This window comes from Papio anubis, chromosome 18, assembly GCF_008728515.1.
Source record: "Papio anubis isolate 15944 chromosome 18, Panubis1.0, whole genome shotgun sequence".
NCBI classification, from domain to species: Eukaryota; Metazoa; Chordata; class Mammalia; order Primates; family Cercopithecidae; genus Papio; species Papio anubis.
The window spans coordinates 71,369,625-71,387,116 of record NC_044993.1 but is presented as its reverse complement, the minus strand read 5'-3'; the positions used below and the strand labels follow the sequence as shown (position 1 = coordinate 71,387,116).

The window sequence follows — 17,492 nt, the reverse complement described above, 5'->3', positions numbered from 1 at the left end:
TTCTTTTTCTCAGTAGGTTCTTTTGCCCAGGGTGTGTGAACGCCTTCTCTTCTCTGTCCTAGGATACTTGCTGGCTCTGGAAACAGAACCCTTGCGTTGCTCTGTCCTTTCACATTCTGGACGTTTGAATTAACGCTGGCACGGGGGTTGACATGGGCGGCCTCTTTTTCCCGGTGACTTGCATTTAGAGAGTTGGCGCTCCATCCTCTCCATCCACAGCACGCATCACCCACTTGGCACCTCTTAGAAGATGCATCCGTAGTGTATAGTATGATTATTCGAAGGGAATTTTGCTCATGTTAAGGGTTGCTTTAGGGTTGTCCAGGAAGAGCCAGGTAGGGAATCTTTCAGTCTGCTTTCTGATTAGCTTAGTTTTCTCACTGTCTTCGCAAAAAGACAGGAATTTCCAGGTTAGTTTGCAGCTTGTCTTTCATCAAGCGAAATGCTCATGCTGTTGGGCAGATGGCAATAGAAACCTTTTATTACCTTTATTAAGAGTTGTGAAGCCGAGGAAGAGTGTCTTGGGAGTTGTGCAGGATTGAAACTTAGAAAAAAAGCCTGAAGAAGTTGTTACCTGTTTATTCAAGGCAGTTCACAAGCCTTACGCTAACTTTGCTGGGTCTGTCAGTTGAGCTTACATGATTGCACTTGGCTTTGTGCCGTGGCAGCCAACATTTGCCATGCATGAGCCTTCCCAGAAAGGCTCGGATCCCTTTTCAAGTTTGAGAAGCCTGACTGAGACCATGATCAGGAAAAGAGAATCTGGAGTTACTGCTAAGGCCGCCTTGTGGGTAGAAATGAGGGTTTGAGATGCCAACACTCCTGTCTCTCCACACAACTTCCAACTGTTTCCATTGCTCATTTGACCAAGCCGTCTCCTCAGAGAATTGACTCCCAGGAAATGACAGTATAGGCTTTTGTTAGCTGTGATTTTCCTTTCATAAGGGTGGGTGTATGTTTTACTGTTTGGTTTTTCTTTTTAAATAGCAGGGCTTAGTGGTCACTCCCTTGCCTTTCTACTCAAGCATTCCTGTTTTGTATGTGAAATTAGATTTTAAATTGCTCTTGTTCATTGGATTCTTTGAGGCAATGTCTGTCTATTCAGCACTGGAGCACTTGATTCAGAGCTGATTAACTTTAGCACAGTTAAGGTGGTTCATCCCTTTATTTTACAGTTCCTTAAGATTTTGTTAAAAATTATGGGCTGGGCTCGGTGGCTCACACCTGTAATCTCAACAGTTTGGGAGGCCGAGGCAGGTGGATCTCGTTGGAAACCAGCCGGGCCAATATGGTGACACCGGGTCTCTAGTCAAAATACAAAAAATGAGCCAGGCATGGTGGCGCGTGCCTGTAGTCCCAGCTACTCCGGAGGCTGAGGCAGAAGAATCGCTTGAACCCGGGAGGCAGAGGTTGCAGTGAGTCAAGATCACACCACTGCACTCCAGCTTGGACGATAGAGCAAGACTCTGTCTCAAAAAAAAAAAAGCTTTACTGCAGGAATCAGTTCTTTAGGGGAGGGATAATATATCTATGTTATGCTTGCTCTTTTCATCATCCTCCATTTAACTGGGTTTGATTTCCAAATGGTAAAACTGAAACTCAGAACATGAAGGTAAAGTAGCAGTACAGTCTCTGTCTCATAAAATAGTTAGAGTAGGGGCCGGGCATGGTGGCTCACACCTGTAATCCCAGCGCTTTGGGAGGCCGAGGCGGGTGGATCACCAGAGATCAGGAGTTTCAGACCAGCCTGGCCAACATGGCGAAACCCTGCCTCTACTAAAAATACAAAAAAATTAGCTGGGAGTGGTGGCGGGTGCCTGTCGTCCCAGCTACTCGGAAGCTGAGGCAGGACTGTCGCTTGAACCGAGAGGTGGAGGTTGCATTGAGCTGAGGTTGCGCCACTGCACTCCAGTATGAGCGATAGGGTGAGACTGTCTCAAAAAATAATAATTAATAAACAATAATTGTAGTGAAGAAGGTTAGTTTTAGTGATAGATAATTTGCCAGAAGTGTAGTGCTAATTCATATTAGTCCCAATACTAAAGTGTTTTTCGTCAAATTAGGAAATGTGTAAAATGCTTCATCTTAGTTTTTGTCTCCTGTGGCTCTGATGAAAGAATGTCCCAGGAGATTCCTCCTAATTAAATCCTGAGTGAGGAATCTGAGGAGGAGGGGAAGGGGTGTCAGCAGTGGGAGGCCATTAATTACATGATAGAAGACAAGCAGGATGTTGCTTCACCTGTAAAGATCTCTAAGCTCTGACCTCAGAGTTGAGATTCATGAAAGAATATTCCTAGAGTTGGACTTAAGCATGAATCTGGTGGAAGAGTCCCTGCCTGGATTATTGGACTAGTGTGGAGTGAGCACCTGGGCTTGCAGAATGTGGGGGTCTGGAGAGGAGTTGGATGGCGAGATTTAAGGGGGAGGATTCCCAAGAAACCATAGAAGCTTTGGGTGCCTGACAGGTTGGGAGAGCACCCTGCTAAAGCATCCTATCTGGTAGGGAGGGGAGCTCTTGACAGACGGGTTGTTAGGGAGGGTGATGAAAGCCACACACATCAAGAGGCTGACCTGGTTGCCCTCTGGCCCCACATCTAAGCTTCTGGGCTGTGAGTGCCCCCCAACCAAGTCCTCAGAGCCCAGCTTGGGACCCACCACCCACCATACTCCATGCTCCCAAGCCCTTACTCTGCTGTCCCAAGGGCCCACGGCTGCCACGAAGTTCTCTTTCTAGACAGCCCAGTGTGAATTCTCACTTCCTCCTGGGACTTCCCCCAGCAGGACTGTGGCTGTGTTGTGCATTTCAGCATCTGCTCATCTGCTGCTCTGTCATGTTTCTCTTCCATGGTGTCTTTAAGGGCAGGCCAGGTGGAATGTGGCTTCCCAAAGACTCGATTCATTTGGGTTAGGTCTCTTGTACTGCACGATCCCTGGCCCGTAGGCGTTGTTGGAAACAGTCGAGTTTGTTGTTTCCAGCTAAACCAGCCCCTGCCTTAGTGTGGAGATACTTTAGGAGTTAAAAGGAAACAGGAAACACTACTGCGTTAGGGTTGGAAACCACTCAGAAAGAGGAGGATTTGGGGAGGCTTCGGTTCCTGCAGCTGAGGCGGCCCTGGAGAAAACTGCACGTGAACGTTTGCCCTTTGAACCGGGCCCATGTCCCGGCTTGAGGGTTGCAGATGTGGTGGCATCAGATGGGTCTTTGAGGGGTGGGGCAGTCAGGGTGCCTCTAACAGTGTACTTGGTGTTGGCAAGACCTCGGGGGTGGAAAGTTATGAAAGGAATTGTTCAGATAGGGCTCAGTGATGGGCTGTGGGCTGGAGTACTGTCTTTGAAGCCGCTTGGCAAGAGAAGTGGGGATCACGTCGAGTGGGGATGGCAGATGATGTTCTGTGTAGCCAGCACTGGTGAGAGCTGCGGCGGCCTCAGTGTGAGACCGTGAGTGGGTGTGTGCGACGGTGATGGACTTGGTTTCACACTTCAGTTGAGGATGTGGCTCTGAGCATGTTCTTTGCTCTGACCACAAGTCATCTTCTATTCTGGACGTGAGCGATGGTCCCCGCGGTGCTGGGGGCTCCCGGCTCCTTCCCCACTGCAACAGGTGCTGGTCCTCAGCAAACCTGTGCTCACCTCTTTATCAGGTGCCTCATCTGAAGCCCTTTAGACCTTAGGCCACAAGTCAGTGCCATAAATTCCTGAGAAAAGGACTCACCTCTGGTGATGAAATGGAACATTTCTGTTGGGTTCAGTCCTAGCTAGGAAGAATGAAAGAAAACACTTTTGAGCCTTTCTGAGAAGAGCTTGTTTCGGGGCACCTGACACGGGCCCGCGGTCTTCGGCCTTCTCGCCTGCAGACCTCTGCGGGTGGCTGGAAGGGAATGCTGTCGCTGCCTGGGCAGTTCCTCTTTCTGGCCCTGCAGGTGCAGCCTTCAGTGGCTGTCGTCCAGCAGGGCAGTGACTAGTCTTGGTATAGCGGGAGTCAGAAAACTGGCCCACCCGCCTGTTTTTGCAAGTAAAGTTTTACAGGAATGCAGAGATGCCCGTTTGCTTACGGATTGTGTGTGGCCGTTTTTGCTTTGAAAGGTCAAGATAGAGTGAGGTCTAAAGCCTCGCCAGGGCTGGTCCCCGGTCAGAGAAGAGAGCAGTGGCTGTGATGGGGCACCTGCTGCCTGGTCTCTCCCCGGCCCTGTTGTTAGCCACCAGGCATCCCAGGGACTCCTTTTCAGGCTCTCGTAGGCACTTTGGTTCTTTTAGCAGATCCCCCCTCCACACCCCAGGTCAGCAGTCCCCAGACATGGTCTTTAAAGCCTGGGGAAGAACCTGCCTGCGTGGCACCATGGGAGGGGTCCTCGTAGTGGAGGGGCCAGCAAGCCATCTCTCTCCCAGGATGTGCTTGTTCTCCGTGGGCGTCAACTGGGCAGCTCTCCCTGGACTGCAGAGCACCTAGAACATTCTGGCCTGGGGTTGGTGTGACGGATCATCTTCCTTGGAGTTGGGGAGCCTGGGTTGGACTCCGCCCACCCCGGGCCTGCCTCGTGACTTGGGGTGATTTCGTGTCCCTGTGAGCTGTAGTTTCTTCCTCTGTAAAGTAAGGGTGACATGCTCTCCTGAAGATGACAAATGTGGTGCCCCCGCCCCGTACCTGGTGCCAGGCCAGTGCAGTCAGGAGAGGCTGTGCCTGGCAATCTTCATCTCATGCTTATACTTGGTTTTTATTTTTAAATATTTATTTATGTATTTATTTGAGATGGAGTCTCGCTCTGTTCCCCAGGCTGGGGTGATTTCGGCTCACAGCAACCTCTGCCTCCCAGGTTCAAGCAATTCTCCTGCCCCAGCCTCCCAAGTAGCTGGGATTATAGGCACGAGCCACCAGCCACCATGTCTGGCTGATTTTTGTATATTCAGTAGAGACGGGGTTTTGCCATGTTGGCCGGGCTGATCTCAAACTCCTGACCTCAGGTCATCTGCCCACCTTGGCCTCCCAAAGTGCTGAAATTACAGATGTGAGTGTACTTAGCTTTTAGAAAGAGTATGCCAAGAACGCTTTTTCCTTCCTGCAGCTGCACTTAATTTCTTTTTCTTTCTTTTTTTTTTTTCGAGACGGAGTCTCGCTCTGTCGCCCAGTGTGAAGTGCAGTGGTGCGATCTCGGCTCACTGCAAGCTCCGCCTCCCGGGTTCACGCCATTCTCCTGTCTCAGCCTCCTGAGTAGCTGGGACTACAGGCACCCGCCACCACGCCTGGCTAATTTTTTTGTATTTTTAGTAGAGACGGGGTTTCACCGTGTTAGCCAGGATGGTCTTGATTTCCTGACCTCATGATCCGCCTGCCTCAGCCTCCCAAAGTGCTGGGATTACAGGCGTGAGCCACCACACTCAGCCAGCTGCACTTAATTTCTGTTAATGTCCACTTCTGGCCACACTCAGCCCTGTCAGCCTCGGGTGATACACCAGAGACTCCTGAAGGCCGTGTGTATGGCCAGGAATGCCTCTCCCCAGCAGTCTCCCTGCTGCCACCCAGAGCTCTGGCTGACCCTAGCAGGACAGGCCCCCACAGGGTGTGTCTCCACCTCTGGGTGCTGGTGCTGTGGGAAGGGCAGGGCTTCCTGGGCAGCCCCCGAGTTTTCTTGCAAGAAACCTGAGACCCCTGCTCCTGAGAGGGCTCCAGTTCCTGCCAAGCAGAGCAGGACCCTGCAGCGACCTCAGCTTGGCAAGACCCCCCGTGGTGCACCTGAAGCATGTTTCTTCCCAGAGAAGCCGCTGGACCTCGTGTGAAGGGCCAGGTCATGAGTCCACACACGTCTGCTTCTCACTAAGCTTTGAGTCATGCGTGGGGCACGCACCTCCCAAATTCCAGTTTCTGTGCTGGGTGAGGCCCAGAAGCAATGGAAGGGAGGGGTAGTGGGGAGGCAGCAGGCCTGGCGACCAGGGCGCAGGGCCCCCCCCCCCGCTCTCCGAATCTGGGTGCCTTGGACAAGCCTCCTTGCTCTCTGGCCTCAGTTTCCCCATTAGTAATTGGTGACATCAAAGGCCTCTCGTGGGCCAAAGACACCACACATCTGCATAAAACAAAACAGAAGAGAGAGTAGAGGTGAAGCTTTTGTGTGCGAGATTGGATAATTTCAGAGTAAAAACTAAGTATTTCTAATTAGGTTGATTGCGGATGTTGGTGCACAGAAAATTCTATGCCTTCGTGTCTAGATTTCTGTGGGGCAATTTGGCAGAGTTGGCTCAGGGCACCTCCCCCTCTTGATTTCGTCTCCTCTGGTGGCACGTGTCTCCGAGCGCTGGGAGTGACTGAGAGCCGCAGGGCTGACCGAGCCTCTGTGCGGAGCTCTGGGAGCTGCGGGAGCAGTGGGCGGCAGCAGGGTTATGTTCCATTCAGCATCTGGCGTGAGAGTTTGCCAGTCTCCACCCTCATTCCTCACTGCGGTTTTCCTTTTTTTTTTTTTTTTTTTTTGAGACGGAGCCTCGCTGTATCGCCCAGGCTGGAGTGCAATGCACAATGTTGGCTCACTGCAGGGGGGCTCTTGGGTTCAAGCGATTCTCCTGCCTCAGCCTCCCTAGTAGCTGGGATTACAGGCACCCTCCACCATGCCCAGCTAATTTTTGTATTTTTAGTAGAGACAGGGTTTCGCCATGTTGGTCAGGCTGGTGTTGAACTCCTGATCTCAGGTAATTCGCCTGCCTTGGCCTCCCAAAGTTCTGGGATTACAGGCGTGAGCCAGCTTTCCCAGCCCTTCACTGCCATTTTCAAGGCTGCTGGTTGCATTAGGGACGTGTGCCTGAGAGGCTGGGGGACCCCCACGTTGCCCCTGCTGCTTTGCTGGGCAACAGCATGGATGGTGGAGAGCTGCAGCCGGAGTCTGGTGAGATGAACAGAGTGGCCAAGCTTGTTACCAGACTACTCTGAGCGCTGCTTTCCTGACCAGATGTCCATCTGCAGCTGCCCTGTGGACTTGGGGAGTGGGCAAGCAGTCAGCTCCGTCCGCGGGGTCTGTTCTCCATCTCCCAGGGCTGTGTGTGCCCTGGCTCGGCGCTGCCTCCCATGTGCTCCCGTGTCCAGGGTCACCCTCTCCTTTGTGGTTTGGAAACTGTCCTGCCTGGCCTACGGCCCGTGGCTCCGGCTGAAAGCTGGGACCCCTGGAGATGGGTGGCTCAGCCCAGCCTGCTGGGCCCACTCAATGCCATCTTGGGCCTGGCCACAAGTAGGTCAGATGCCAATTCAGTGAGATGCGGGGAAGACGAGGGAAATGGCTTGTCAAGAAAACAGTCTTAATTATGGCTCTTTTACAAAAAAAAAACACCATGAACCTTCCCGAAAATCAAGTGCAGCCTGTGCTGGTTGTGTAAGCCGTGGAAGGCACTGGAAAGCCAGGAAGAAGAGCACCCCCACGCCCGGCCCGCAGCATCTCGCTGGCTTCCTGGTGGCCTCTCCTCATCCCAGACTTAGAGGCGTGACCAGGCCGGGGCATCTTTCCTTCCTTGTGTTGTGGGGGCTGGGGCAGGCCCTGCTGCCGGCCTTATGGGCAGCACAGGGGCCCTGCCTAGGTTGGCCCAGGCGCTGTTCTAAACCTCCCCAAGGTGACCTTGCTGCCTTTGTCTCCATGAGCCTAAGAGTATATCCTGAATTTTGTATGATTTTGTGTTTCCCATTTTCCCATGTTCCTTAATTTTTTGTTGTTTCTGCATCAGGGTGGAGGCTACCGAGCCACATCCCTAACACCAGCAGTGAGCTGCCAAGGCCTTTGTGCATGGGCTAGGCACTGTCGGGGCCTGGGCTGGTGCCACGAGTAGCCCCCGCACGCGCTAGGCCTATCTGGAGCACGTGACTCACTCGAGCTGGGAGCACTAAGACCTTTGCCTACATGTGTGGAAGCGAGTCAGGCCACAGCAAGACCTGAACCCTCGTGGGATTTGGAGGTCCTGGTTTAAGACCTTGGCACTTCCTGTGGATATGGAAATCTCCCATTGAAAGCACTCAAAGAGTGCAGTGGTGAGAGCAGCACCTCCACACGCCACTGCCTCCCTGCCCTGGCGCGGATGTCCCTGACCTTCCCCTCTGCCCAGACAGGGCCTGTTTCTCAAGGAACCACACCAGTTAGAAGGAATCCACGGGAAGAAATGGCCGGAGAGCTATAAGGCCAGCCACAGAGGAGCCAGTTTTGGAATTTCCCACCAAGGGTTCAGCCTGCTGCTTACCCTTCAGCCTCTGGTGCCCCGCGGCTCAGCTGGATTCTAGGGTCTACGTGGTCTCAGGGCAGGCCATGCAGGGCTCTGCAGTGTCACTCTGGGAGAGAGCTGTGGAGGCAGCTGCAGGCCCGGTGTGCCGAGTCCACAGAGTCTGGATGTGTCCTACATAGGCCCAGAGGTTGTGGGGCTCAGAGAATTGAACCACGTGGGAGGAGTGTAGTGTGGCAGGGGCCCCATATGAAGCCCGCTGTCCTGGAGGCACTGGGGCGGCGGCGGGGGTGCAGAGCGGCTGATAGCCTCCAGAGGATCTGGGTGAGGTTTTCGTGTGTGTTTTCCTAGAGGTCTTGCAGTTGTGAGGACAGAGGTCCAGGGCACAGTGGCCTCACCTTGGAGTACACAGAGCCAGGCTGTCTCCATACGGAGAGACTTAAACTCACTTAGACCTGGGATGGTGGCCGGTCAGGGTTAGGCTGTAGGCGGCAGGACGTGGCCACACCGTCAGGGGTTTCCCGAGATGCCGCAGGCTCAGGTCTGTTGGGGAGAGGCCTGGGTCACCTGGTGCCTCTGAAGCCTCCTGATGCGACCGGGCCTTGGTGGACCTGCAGGAACTGTCGGCTTCTCACGGACGACTCACCGTGCTCTGCTCTCTTTAGGACGAAACAGGTGCCTATTTAATCGACAGAGACCCCACCTATTTTGGGCCCGTGCTGAACTACCTGAGACATGGCAAACTGGTGATTAACAAAGACCTCGCGGAGGAAGGTAAGCCGACTTTTGAGCATAGGTGCCTTAGCTTTGGGGGCAAGGGCCTGACAAAGGTGCCACGGGCTCCACTTAAGACGCAGATGCCTGCAGCCTGGGCCCCCAGGGAGGAGCAGGCCCTGTACTCTGAAGCTGGGGCCTACGTTCTGGTGCTGAGGCCACGGGCAGCGGCGCAGCTGCCGGACAGGGAGGTCTGGGGACCCTGTGGCTGTGGGGTCCTCCCCGGCTGCAGCTCCTTGGAGGGCTCCCTCTGTGCAGGCTCCAGCTGGCGACACAAGGGGGCGAGGGGCTCCTCCCTGCTGTGACTGAGGTGGTCTGAGCAGGTGTGTGAGGCACATGCCCGGTGATGCCCACGGTGTGGCTCAGGGCCCTGGTTCCCTGGCCTGCTCTCCCTCAGGGACAGCCCAAGGGTGGTATCTCTGTGCCATCACCTGGACTGTGCCTGCTGCTGCCAGCTGCCGTGTTCCATTCTGAGTGGTGGTGGTGCAAGGATGGCACCCACACGCGTGGGCCCAGGCTGGCCTGCCTGTGTGCTGTAGTGCTGGCTTGGCTCAGAACAGCCCGAGGCCTTGCCATGAAGACTGAGGGTTTCTGGGCACCTGCGTGCAGGCGTGGCCCTGCTCCCCGGCGTCCGTGTCTGTGCATCGGTCTGTACTGGGCAGCGTCTCACTCCGTTTTTGCTCTGGGTCTCTGGGCCTCGGCATCTGCCTGCCTCCTCCGAGTTCACGTGGGGCGCGGGGTGACGGGAGCTGTGGCCCAGCCCTGCCCCCGCTCTGAGACTGTGACCCACGCTGCCCACTCCTGTCTCTTTGGCAGGCAATGTCTTTCATATGCGCTCTCTCTGGTCGCCTGGGCAGCCCCTTGTGTTCTGCCATGGAGCCATTTGAGTCCAGGCTTCACTTTATCTCAGTCTGCCCCTAGTGGGATTGGCTCAGAAACAGGCGCTAGACACAAACCACCTGGGCTCGCTGGCCCGCCTCTAACCCGCCTCCGACGCGGCCACTCGCCCTCGGTGCTGGACAAGGGGGCTGTGCGGGACCCGTGCAGGGCTGGGAAGCCTGTGACTCTGAGGCTCTCATCTCTATCCTGCGTGGCCCTGTGCTATGTAGATGGCGGGGTGTTGTCCTGAGCTGCCATGTCCCATGTGTGGGTTCCTCTGGAGACCACCCATGAGGAAGCCCTGAGGCTAGACCTGTGGAATCTGCTCTTAAGGCTCTTAAGGGAGGTGCGCAGTCCCTAAATGCGGCACATTACGGATGGCAGACTTTGGGAAGAGCTGGAAGTGACCCTCTCAGCCAGCCACAGTCTTCCCTTTGAATGGGGTAAACTGAGGTGCCAGGTGACTGAGACATATGCACAAGGCTGCAGGCCTTAGCCCCACACGGCACCCCACCCAGTGGCATGGCCGTGAGCAGGTTCCCAGCAGGAAGCGTTGGCCTCCAGGCTTGGAGGGAAAATGCCAGATCCCACCCCTTGCATGCCGCGGCCTCAGTTTAGGCATGCACTGAGCTGCATGTAACCAGCAACTCCATACCTGGTGGGCCACTGGAGGTTGCTCGAAGTTGCCTAGGGTGACCTGAGCTGGAGGTATTTAGTCCACACGTCGGCCCTCTCGCCACAGCCCCTCCACCCATAATCCTGGAACCCCGCAGGGCTAACGTGTCTGCAGGAAGCCTGTTAGGATGGGGCCTGAGCAGCTCCCGCTGGGCCGAGCCATGGGTCCTCATTGCAGGGGATTCTTTGGTTTCGTTTGGTTTAGTAAAGACAATTTAGTTTTCTTTATTCCAGGAGTATTGGAGGAAGCAGAATTTTACAATATCACCTCGTTAATAAAACTTGTAAAGGACAAAATTAGAGAACGAGACAGCAAAACATCACAGGTAAGAGAAATAACTAAGGCTAGAAGCTTTTATGGCTGGTGTGAAGGAACGGCTCCCTCTTACTTCCCCGATCGACTGCCTCCCACATGAGTCCTGCAGTCTGGGGCTCTCCTGCCCTGAGACCCTTGTCCTCTGTCACCACCCCAGTGCCCGCCAGCTCCGTCTACAGCCTCGCCCCAGGGTCCCTTGAAGGATCCGTTCAGCCTGCCCGGCCCAGCCTCTGGGAGCCCCCAAAGGATGGTTGTAAGGGAGTTGGGCATGGGAGACGTGTGGAGGGAAGGAGGGCCCCATGAGGGCTGGTCGGGGAGACCCTAAGGTGGATGGCATCTGGTAGGGAGCAGAGGGTGCCAAGGGCCTGCAGCTAACATGACTGGAGGGAGACAGCAGAGGGGTCATGTGGATCTGCACAGGCGTCAGAAGGACCTTGGTTTTATTGGGAAGAGGGGCGAGTCGCCACAGACAGACCTCTCACACCTAGCGCAGCCCTTCTGCAGCCCGGGGAGCCCAGGTTGTTGGTGGGCTGTGCCCAGTACCTCCTGTGGAGGGGCCACTGCTGGGCCTTGGGCATCAGTCTTGTCCCTGAGAGCTGAGCCTGCCCCTGCCCCAGCTTAGCATCCTTGGGAAGGCACCAGGAGTGGGTGTGGGCCACACTGTGGCTGCAGCTGCCATCAGAAGTCTCGGTCCACTTAGAGCCCTGGGCCCTACGCAGAGACTCCTAGCCTGGCCGCTCAGGGCCGCTGGCCACCTAGCAACATGCCCAGTTCCCCCTCCTGCTGGAGTTCCCTTGGCGCCACTGAGGGATCTGGAGGGGCTCCTTATCTGTGGGGCAGAAGCCGTGTCCCACGCCCTGGGTCACCTTGTCCAGCCTGCCTTTTTCCCTGTTGTGTGACCGGGCTGTGTGGGTGCTCCCTGCCTCAGTCTACCTGCCCGTTTGACGCAGGTGGGTGAGAAATGGTGCAGGTGGGAGAGTCCTTGCAGTCCAGTCTTGCTGTGACACACAGTAGCATCTTACTGTCTTGCAGAAGAAGGCACTCGGTTGTGTGACCTCGAGGCCACTGTGTGCCTTTGTCACTCATACATCCCTGGCATGAGTCACCATCTTAAGGTCAAGGACCAAGGATCCCTGAACCCTTTCTCACTGCTGTGTTTCCATCCAGCTCTGTCTGCAGCCGGAGTCCTCTGTAATGACTGTGTCTGGGACATGGGTCCGCCCTGCCCACTGGGGAGCAGCTCCATGCAGGCGGGCAGCCCTGGTGGCTCACCATCACTTCCAGGACCACAGCTGCCTAGAGGGGCACAGCAAGTGTGCCAGGCAGGTGGGGGTTTAGGAGGTGGATGGAGTTTTGGGAAGCAGCTCAGCCTTGGGGAGGCCTGAGTCCAGGCTGCTGCACAAGTTCAGGAGCCTCTTCTGGTAGCCGGGAGTGAGCTTTGTCTGCCACTGGCTCTCAGGGCCCTGCCTGCCAGAGCCTTTCCTGACCAGTGAATTCAGGGCTGCATGGTTCCTGCGTGCGGAGCAGAAATGGACGCTCTCGTGTCGTCATGTCGAGCCACAGGTGCTCTTGGGATTTCAGGAACATGACTCATTTTATTTTGGAACTTAGAAATAGAAATATTTTTGGAGGCGAACGAGGAAGCAGAAAACAGCAGCTGTTCGGGCCGCGTGTTTTGATTTTGTGGATGTGCTCAGGGTTGCTTTGGGCCTCGTGCCCTGCGCTGAGAACTGGAGAGTGAACCTCAGCCTCCCTGGGTCACCTGGGCTGGGGTCACAGGCAGCAGCGGGACATGGGTGGCCCGCCCTTACTTGTGCCCATTGTTCTTGCAGGTGCCTGTGAAGCATGTGTACCGCGTGCTGCAATGCCAGGAGGAGGAGCTCACGCAGATGGTGTCCACCATGTCTGACGGCTGGAAGTTTGAGCAGGTGAGGGGCCGTGGCCAGGCTGGCGGCAGCCATGCTGCAGCTGAACTTGTACTCACAGTGGCTCAGGGCTCAGTGCTCCTGGAAATGCAGACTTCGCTGCTGGCGTCTTCCTGCAGTTCTGGGGGTGCTCACGACAGTGGCCTGTGCCCTGTTTCCACTGGAGGAGCCGTGGGAGTTCGAGTGTGGTGGGCAGAGGTGTCTCAGGCTCTGCCCCGTACCTTTCCCTCCTCCCTGGCCTGCCTCTTCTTCCCAGCGCTGCACTTTCGTCACATCACCTGGCACCTCTGTGTGACCAGGGTATTGGTGTCCCCAGAGCCTCCTGGCGAGCCCACCACTCAGTGCACGCCCCCGTCCCCCACAGCTCACTCCAGTGAAGCATATGGAGGCCCTGATGCCCTTCTCAGGCTGCCTCCCTTCCTGCCTGTGCTGGAAGGTGCTGCCAGGCCCCCGTGCCTTCTTTCCGCCTGGCTTTACCAAGCTGTGGCGGGTGGGGTCTGATGGGTCTGTGCAGGGCGTGCCTTCTTCAGCAGCTTCCATGGGAGCCACCTGAGTGCTGCATGGGCCACTGTGCTGTGGCCTTGTGGCTTGTCATCGGGGACCTCAGGACATATGAGGCATGGCCTCTGAGTGGGGGACCCTTGCCCACGGCCTGGTGCTAGGCAGACACTGAGGGTGGGGACAGTGACCTTGCCCAGCCCTCCCTGTCCTAAGAGTTTCCTCTGTCACTTGCTTCTGTCTGGGGCAGATTCTGTCCATGACCCAGTGGCCCTGCCAGGTTGTGGGAGTGACAGGCTCAGCCAGTGTCCCTCTGAATGAAAGCTACCTTTTCCTTTGAGTCTTTCAAAATAATCACATTGTAGGGTACTCTGAGCCTCCCCTTAAAATGTCGCCAAAGACATTTGCTTCCCACCGTCCACCCTGAACCCCTAGGCTGGGGGCCGGGGTGACTGTGGGTCTCTGTGCTGACAGGGCAGCTGACCAGCAGCCTGGGCCCTGCCCTGCACTGGCGGCTGCATGTTTCTCATGCTCTGACCTCACCAGAATCGTGCCAGAGGCTCCCATGGGAACAGAAATCTCCACTGCTAGGCAAGCCCCACCTCCCCGTTGTCAAGGGGCCCTGGGAAGCTGTGTCAGCAGCTCGGGGTCCGTGAACAGGGCTATCCCCATGTGGCACCTGTGCTCTTCTTGCAGCTGTCTTGTGACTTTTCTGGCTGGGAGGGAGCGATGTGTCTTGCCCGTAGTGGGCACCTCCCTTCCAGGGCGGCTTCAGGTCTTTGCCCTTAGCGCTTCTGGGTGGATTCCAAACCCATTGCAAAGAACGGGTGTCCTCCCCGTTCCTTGATTATGACCTGCTTGGCACGCTTCATCCCTTGGCGACCCCTTTTCCCAGTTCATGTAGGGAAGCTGCTGGGCTGACCAGCTGCCCCGGCTGTGGGGTGGGAACCTGCGGGGTGCTGGGAGGTGGCCAGACCGGACCTAGGGTCCCCAGTGGTCAGCAGGGGATTGCGAACAAGGCTTGGGAAGTGGCTGGTGTGCCTGTGAGGACACGGGGCTCCGGTGGGCATGGCCATGAGTGCTCCCAGGGGTACCCTTAGCTGCTCGGGCCCATGCCAGCACCCCTGTGGCCGCCTCACTGGGCTGGGTCCACTGTTGCCCACTGGGTCAGCCGCCAGCGGCACAGGAACAGCAGCTAACTGCGGGTTGCTCTCCCGGCCATTGGTCCAACTGTGCAGGTCATAGTGAGGCCAAACTGTGAGTGCCACCCAGCTGCTTTTTGGCTTGGTGGTGTGCTGCTGGCATGCTTTTTGTGATTTGCATATTGCATTTTAATTTTCCCTTTAAAAGCACAGAAGTTTCTAGGGGCCCAGATTAGCCAGCCATGGGCCAGATGCCTGGCCAGAGAGACAGGTTGGCCCTGGGCCTGCATGGCCTGGCCTGCCTGGTCACCTGGAGGGAGGCAGGTTGGAGTGGCCCAAGGGTGTGCCCAGCAGGCTGCAGCAGACCCACCCTGGCCGAACTCCTGGGCTGCACAGCTCCTCCAGCAGCTTTCGGTCCAGTCAGCGGGCCCCAGGCTCTTCCCTCCTGGCTATCAGAGCCGCCCTCCACTCTCCTCCCGCTGCTCCTCTCCCTCCACCCCAGCTCAGGGACCCTTCTGTGCCCCTCCCCCTGGGGCAGCGGCCCCTTTTGTCCCAGCTGGAAGCGCCAAGGAAAGCTCAGGGTCCTCGCAGAGGACGAGCTCGCCCCGTGCCATGCCATGGTGTGGGGGTGCCGCACGTGTGCTCGTGCAGGTGTTCTGGGGCTTTGTTTTCCATCCATTTCGTCAGGCGTCGGCAGTCTTTGCTGCGGCTTTCGCGGTGGCTGGCACGTCCTGAGCCTGGGCCGGTCAGCCTGGCTGCGTCTCTCTCAGGCTTCAATGGGCTGCATCTCAGGCTGTGTCTTCCCTTGCAGCTGGTCAGCATCGGCTCCTCTTACAACTATGGGAACGAAGACCAGGCGGAGTTCCTCTGTGTGGTGTCCAAGGAGCTGCACAACACCCCATACGGTACAGCCAGTGAGCCCAGCGAGAAGGCCAAGGTGAGAGCTGGAATGGCCCCGGCCTGGGGCAGGCTTGGGTGGGAAGGCTCTTGCCCTCTCAGAGCTTCCTCCTTTCCTGCCATTCTCATCAAGCCCCCAGTGTCCGCCCCGGTGGCCTTGCTGACTGGTCAGATGCATGGTCTCCCATGGGACAGGGTCTGTCAACACAGGCTCCCAGTAAGCCCCTGCGGCCTCCCAGCCTGCACACAGAGCTGCTCCTGGAAGGGGCCCCTGGGCCTACTGCAGGGGCTGTGCTCTTAGGAATGCCACTGAGGGCTGTGTCTCAGGGGACCCAGGGTTCTCTGTTCCCAGGGCACAGCCTCTGCTGTGTGAGTGAGGACTTGGGATGCTGAGGCCTGGCTGGCATAGGGATCTGGGCCCATCCCTGAGTGCAGGGATGTGGGGGTCCAGTTGTCGTGGTGGGGATCTGGGCCATCCCTGAGTGCAGGGGTGGGCACCCTGGCTCAGCCACTGTCTGGGCCTCATCTTTGTTGAGAGGAGGGTGTCCTGCAGGCCCTGGGATTCTCAGGCTGCACAGAGTGGGCCCTGTGTGGCACCCAGCCTGGCAGCACCGGCGCAGACTCTGTGGGGGCTCAGGCCCTTCTGTTTTCTGTGGGGCAGGCAGCTGGGGTGAAATGCAGGGACCCCTGCCTCATTTGCTTTCAGGTTGGCCCCGTGGCCCTGCCCACAGGTGACCCATTCTGGTGGCATTTCCTCTGGGCACATTCTTAAGGTTGAGGCTCCAAGATGGACAGATGTGACCATCTGAGCAGAATCCGGCCTTGGCCTGGGCCAGCTCCACCTGGCAGGACTCCCGGACCTCAGAGCCAGGTGGTGGCTGCAGAGCCCTTGGCTGGGGTCTGCATGGGTCTGGGAGAGCCTGGGTGGTGGGGCAGGCTCTGTGGGGAGCCAGCCTGGGGTGAAGGCTCGGGGCATTGGCAAAGGGTGTTGAGTGGGTGCCATGAGAGGCCAGAACCGGAAGGTTTTTAACTGGTGGCATTAAACCAGGGACACCTGGGCAACCGTAGACTCTTGGCTGGGGGCCTCTGGCCAGCCACCAGCAGTCCAGGACTGTCCCTGTGAGCCTCTCCGAGTCGGCCTTTGGAGGTATGCCTTTGGGAACAGAGGGGCAGGGCCACCAAACGTGTCTCCTGGAGGCCTGTGGCCCGGTCACTGCAGCCTTTCCACCACGGGCGACTGTCCTGGCCCAGAGCCTCCCTTGCTGGCCGCCGGTTGCCCTCTTGCTGTGGGCAGAGGGCAGTCCTGCTCCACCACTGTTCCTCGAGGCCGTGGCAGTGTAGGGCTAGGACAGGCCCTGGCTCGCGATAGCCAGGGTGGAAGCTGGGGTTCCACTGCCAGGCTTGGAGATGCTCTTCCATTTGAGTCTCAGGCCTAGGAGGCGACCCCTGGAGCTCAGTCACAGGGAGGCGCTTCTCTTCCTCTTGGAGCAGTCGTAGGGCTCTTTTCTAAATGGTTTTATTTTTAGAAGTTTTTTATTTCTGAGCTGAGTTTTTATAACCAAGCTCCCCTGGGCTCCTATCCCTCAGGTGGCTTGGCAGCTGCAGAAAGGACACGCTCTGTACTGTGAGGAAGCTCCAGGCGTGACCCCAAATCCATTTGTGGTTGAGAATGTGGCCCTATTTCATTTTCCAAAAATACCTGCTCTGAAGTGGGGCAGCTGTGGTGGCTTCTTGATGGGGGTGGTGTCAGCAGTGCCCCGGAGGCAGAGCTCAGGCCAGGGCCTCAGGAGGCCGTGGGGAATTGCTGGGGCCACAGCTGGAGGACTGTGATGGGGGCACCCGAGTGTGGCTGGGCTGCACAGGCCACATGGTCTGCAGACCCTCGTCCCTGGTGTCCCTGCAGCATGTGTGGCCTCGTGCTGCTGGGCAGCTGTCCACACTTCAGTCAGCGGTGGCAGGAGCAAGGGGTTGCACTTGTTGCAGGCGAAGGTGGTCCACACATGAGCACACCTGCTTCCCACGCCAGCCCCTCAAGAACTTGTTAGAAGGACGCGCAGAGCTCACAGAGCGCTTGAACTCGGGGCTGCTGTTTATTCCCAAGGAACAGAGAGACAGGTTCAGATCAGCAAGGGCGGGCGCCTGGGCAGAGGCCGGGGTCTCCCCCGGAGTCGAGCAGTGCCCGGGCGGCTGAGGAGGGGGTTTTTGGTG

General features: G+C 57.0%; 1 protein-coding gene across 1 annotated transcript in view; it reads left to right on the top strand.

The window, feature by feature from the left end:
• The window catches only part of LOC116268622 (BTB/POZ domain-containing protein KCTD5-like), a 31,896-nt gene that overhangs the window by 11,344 nt on the left and 3,060 nt on the right, over positions 1-17,492 (top strand). Inside the window, exons 5-9 of the mRNA XM_031657990.1 lie at positions 8,207-8,321; positions 8,844-8,952; positions 10,741-10,832; positions 12,655-12,750; positions 15,199-15,324. Coding sequence (XP_031513850.1) covers positions 8,207-8,321; positions 8,844-8,952; positions 10,741-10,832; positions 12,655-12,750; positions 15,199-15,324 — 538 coding nt within the window. The remainder of the gene's footprint in view (positions 1-8,206; positions 8,322-8,843; positions 8,953-10,740; positions 10,833-12,654; positions 12,751-15,198; positions 15,325-17,492) is intronic.